The sequence below is a fragment of the Dendrobium catenatum genome, unplaced genomic scaffold, assembly GCF_001605985.2.
Source record: "Dendrobium catenatum unplaced genomic scaffold, ASM160598v2 original_scaffold_96786, whole genome shotgun sequence".
In the NCBI taxonomy this organism is placed as follows: domain Eukaryota; kingdom Viridiplantae; phylum Streptophyta; class Magnoliopsida; order Asparagales; family Orchidaceae; genus Dendrobium; species Dendrobium catenatum.
Genome location: NW_021415225.1, coordinates 981994 through 987121, shown reverse-complemented (window position 1 = coordinate 987121; position 5128 = coordinate 981994). Strand labels below are relative to the sequence as shown.

Below are 5128 nucleotides of genomic sequence, written 5' to 3'. Positions count from 1 at the left end.
CCCCATGAGACGAAATGCTAAGAGCTTCACAAAAATCCAAAGGATTGGGGATATACTTAGAGATGATAAGTTTGCTTTTTTCATGGTTTACCACAAGCCCTGATAAATTTGCAAAAGCCTCCAGAATATCTGTAAGAACCTTACAATTATGAAAGGAAGCTTCCCCAAAAATAAGAAGATCATCTGCATAGAGTAAATGAGAGATAACCAAGTCCTTTCTTTGAATGCCAATGAATCTATCAGACGAGGAAGGATTATCAATCATGCAAGAGAAAGCATCCATAGCAATACAAAATAAATAAGGGCTCAGCGGACACCCTTGCCTAATACCCGAAGATGAATTGAAAAAACCTTCAAGAGCCCCATCAATACAAATAGAGAAAGGTATGTCAGAAATGCAAGCTTTAATCCAAGTAATAAAGGTAGAAGGAAAACCTTTCTGTTTCATTCTGGCAAGAATGAAGTCACGAGATATAGAATCAAAAGCTTTACGAATATCCAGTTTAGCACATAGAAGTTTCATTTTTGCAGATTTTTTGAAGTCCAATAGAATCTCAGCAGCAAGAAGAGTATTATCTGTCCCAATACGGTTTTTGATAAAACCAACTTGATTTTCACCAATAATAAGAGGCATGATCTCCTTCATCCTCAAAGCCAAAATTTTAGAAATGATCTTGTAAAAAACATTACAAAGAGCAATGGGTCTGAAATCCGAAATGTTAGAGGCATGAGCATGTTTGGGGATAAGAGCAATAGCCGAAGCCTTAACAAAGTTGGGAAGATATCCTTTAGAAAAGAAAGATTTAACCGCTTTGCAAATCAAAGGACCAGTAAAAAGCCATGTAGATTTATAAAACTCAAAATTAAATCCGTCAGGGCCTGGACTTGAGTTAGAATCCCCATTAAAGATAACAGCCTTAATATCATTATCAGAAATTGGCTCAATAAGCAAAGATGAGAGATGTGCGGTAATAATATTACCTTCAGGAATGGGTAGAGGATCACAAAAAGCAATCGGTTTTGGGGTATTAAACAAATTCTCAAAATGAGAAATGATAGAGTTAACCACATTAACCCTCTCAGCAGGGTCGTCAGAAGCCACCAAGTTAGAAGAACAGATATTCCTTCTCTTCCGCACTCTTGTATAAAGAAACTTCAAGTCATCCTCTCCTTGAGAAAGCCATTTAATTTTGGCTCTTTGAAGCATCCAATTGGTCCAAGAAGAAGAACAATCAGCAAGTTGAGCATTAATACCTTTCAACCTTTGATTCAAAGCTAAGTTTTGAGGATCATTATTGAGCAAGTCTAAACAACAAGATTGTTGATCCTTGAGAGAATTAAACTGAGAAGACAAGAGACTAGAGTTGGTCCAATCTTTACCTTTAATGTTTTCCTTAAGTCTTTTAAGCTTGCTATAAAACCCCAAGATGGGGTTACCACTGATAGGTTGTGAAAAAACATCAAGAAGTTCAGCCCAAAAACCATCTTTTTTTGTCCAGAAATTTTTAAAAATAAAACGATGCTTCCCATTTACTGACTGAAAACTGTGGAGAACAATGGGGGAGTGATCCGAACAAGCAGGAGGCAACACCTCATAACGAGAGGAAGGGAAAGATTCCAGCCATTTATCATTGATAAGCATTCTGTCCAACTTCAGATGTATAGGATCATTAACCCTTTGGTTAAACCAAGAAAACTTTAAGCCATGCGAAGCCAAGTCAAACAATCCCAAATCAAAATTGAGAGATTTAAAATCCCACATGTGAGAAGCAAGAAGAGGAGAACCACCAGATTTTTCTTCAGCATGCAAACAACAGTTGAAATCTCCAAGAAGCAGCCAAGGAGAAGAAATATTTGCCCCAATCTCCCTAATCTTATCCCAAAGAATTAGTCTATCAGCTTGAGCATTAGAAGCATAAATGACCGACAGGACACATAAAAATTCATTACCACTATACAGATCCCCAGAAATCAGCTGAGACGTGCAAGTGTTAGGAATGAAGTGAATGTGAAGAGAATTCCATTTCACCCAAATTCTTCCAGAATTAGACAAGTTGAAGTTATGGCAACTTTCTTCACTTTCAAAAATTTCGTGATTAAGACGGAACCAAGGATCCATAAAAGCACTATTATGAATTCTGTTTTCCAAGACACAAATCAAGTCAAGATTATGACTACGAACTAAATCCTTACAAGCCCTAACCTTCTCAGGGCTATTAAAACCTCTCACGTTCCAAGCCGCCAAACGAGGAGGGGTCATTTGGATTTAGTAGAATGATTAGGGGTTTTTTTGGATGCTTTACCCCTAGAAGCTTTTGTTTGAGATTGAGAAACATTCCTTGACTGTTCTTGACTAGAAGATGAGGATGATGTCTGATCCATAGCACTATTGCTTTCTTCCAATAGGGCGAATTTATTAGGAGAGATGACCTTGTCTTGCTGTTGGGGAATCATGTTGGAAGTAGTGATGGGGGATTCATCAGTGGGTGAATTTAAGTTTGGAATGCTGGAAAACGGAACCTGTGTGTTGTTAAGAGGATTAACAACAGTTGGGATCTGAGAAGTGGAGGGGATGGAGCTAGCAGGAGTTTGAATAATATTTGCAGTAGTCTGAGTCGATACAAGCTGTTTCGGCCTGACTAGCCGCTTGCGCAGAATTAAGGCCATCTGATGAAGAAGAAGGAATGTTCTGTCTGGTGGAATTGTTAGAGGAGTTTCTTTGTGAAGGTCTTGGTGGCTTGCGACTGTTACTCCTCCCCCGCTCTGGTATATGAACATCCGGCTGAGAAGAAGGCGGTTTTGCTGGACAGAACTCAGGTGAATGAACAATAGAGCCGCAGTGTTGACAAGGAATGGGTTTCCATTCATATTGAATTTTGAGAGTAAAAGGTTCCCCTAAAATTGTAATTGGAATAGACTCAGGGTAAGCACAATCCTTAGTAACCTGGACACAAACACGTGCATACGTAAGTCTAGTCTTCTCGGCAGTGAGATCATCCACCACTAACGGCTTCCCGATTTTGCTAGCAATCCGAGAAATACCCTCCGGAGTCCAGCAAGGAAGAGGAAGATCAATTATTTTGAACCAGATCGGAATAGAGGAAAATTCTTCCCTCACCGGTTTGAAATTGGGAACCCATTTTTGTAAAACAAAAGGTTTACCAAGCAAAAACCAAACACCACCCGCCAAAACCATATCATAATCTTCCTGAGCCGAAAACTTGAGCATGAAGAAACCATCACTTAAAGAGAGCAATTTCATCATACCTTTCATCTTCCATAACTTACGCATGGCTGAAAGCAGAGATTCGTAATATGGACGTCTACCTATGGAGTAGCCGATCAACGACAGCCCCCACTCTTCTTTAGCAGCTTTAACTTGAGGTTCATTAAAGTCCAAAGGATCATCGATAGCAATCGATGAAGAGAGCTGAAATGCGTTCCCAGGACGAGGAGTCGCCACAATATTGCTGTAGCTAAGAGCCGGAGCAGAAATAGGCGGAGATACCTTGGAGGAGAGAGGAGGAAACTCCTCTGGAGAAGAAGAGAAGTTGGCCATGGCTCCTCCGGCAAAGCCGGAAGAGGGAAAAGGGAGGAAGAAGAACCAGTGGAACCGGCGGCTAGGAAAAAAAAACGAAACCCTAGCAGAGCCCCGACTTGTCTTTTTCCCCCTTCGCATTAATCTAATTTTACCAAACAGCAAAAACGACAACTTTTCATCCTATCAAATCTTAAATCCCATTTCTTATTTTGTCTTAAATTTGCAAATCTCGTGATATTGCTGCTCTTGTTGATAACTTCTCCAGCGTGATTGCTGGTCACTTCTTTGTGAGAGGCTAGATCTACTGCGTGACTTTGGTTTTGTTTGGAATAAATATTTTTTTAAAGCAGTTTTTTATTATCAAAATTTAAATTTTTTAATTATGTGATATATTATAGAAATAATAAAATTTAGATATTAAATATATTAATGAGAAAACTTTCAGTGTTATATTTGTAATTTTTTTTAATTGCAACCCTTCTACTGCTTTATTTTCTATGCTTCCCCTTTCTATTCGTTGCTTTCTGTGTCTAGCGTGTTGCATATATAATATTAATACTATTAGGCAAAGTTTATTTTATACATTTTATTTCAATGAAGATGAGTGATCGAATGCGACCCACCCTATGCAATATCACCACTAATTATACGCTTTGCTATAATATTGTAATATAGATTTTAGACTATGAACATGGAGAGATTATTAGGTGTGGAGTGCGGATGGGAAGAACCGTCCGCACAAGTATTGGGTATCTAGCTAGGTACTACTGGGTACTGCTAGGTATCTAGTGTTTGTGCGGATGGTGTGTACTCCGCACATAATAATTTTTCATGAAAATGGGGATTTCAATTTTATACTTAAGAGAGAAAATAAAAAAAATTGCTTTTTTATAAGTAATTTTTACTTTCACGAAATCAAAGGAGCCTTTTATGTAAGACCTTTTTAGTAGAATTCTTAAATATGAGGATACTAATTGATACAATGATTCGAGCTTCATAAATAACTTTAAATTTATGTGTATGAGGCCTGAAGGAGGGTGTTCATCAACATATGGAAAGATGAACCTTCAAGGGCGCCAGTGGAGCATTCGAAGAATGAAATGGTAGGATGACTTAACAAAGGCTTCGTTCCAGACGGTTTTTTTTCTGCTTCTTAAAGCAGCTTTCTAGTACAACAATTTTAATTTTTGAATTAGGAAGCTGCTTTAAGAAGCATAAGAAAGCCGTCCCAAACGAAGTCAAAGAGATTGTCATGAAAGTCCCAATTTAGCAAAGTGGTTGCGAATGCAAAGAGATACAGGAGTCTAGGGGTGTAAGTGAGCCGAGCCGGCTCGACTTTCTTTAACAAACCCAAGTTTGTTATCTCTTAAAATACATATGTTTCAGATATAAAATAAAAATTCATCATAAGGCTTTTTCGGGGTATCAGAACTTGTTAAGCAAGCTGTAAACCCGAGGATTAAGTTTTTTTTTTTTCTTTTTTTTCTTTCTGTCTATAATGAACTGTTTTTTAAGTTAAATATATTAAAGAGTTTTTTAACTTGTTAGCGCAATAGACGTTTGGTTCAGTCGCCTGTTTCTGTATTT

General features: G+C 38.0%; 1 protein-coding gene across 1 annotated transcript; it reads right to left on the bottom strand.

Annotated features, from left to right (window-relative positions):
- Positions 1-2578: 2578 nt before the first annotated feature.
- Positions 2579-3559, bottom strand: LOC110109002. The gene has a single exon (XM_020839890.1). It carries the CDS (start codon positions 3557-3559, stop codon positions 2579-2581), a length of 981 nt encoding a protein of 326 aa, XP_020695549.1.
- Between the last annotated feature and the right edge of the window lie 1569 nt (positions 3560-5128).

Bases quoted from the DNA above. Each gene is read 5' to 3' on its own strand.
- LOC110109002 (XM_020839890.1), bottom strand. From the start codon at position 3,559: ATGGCCAACTTCTCTTCTTCTCCAGAGGAGTTTCCTCCTCTCTCCTCC.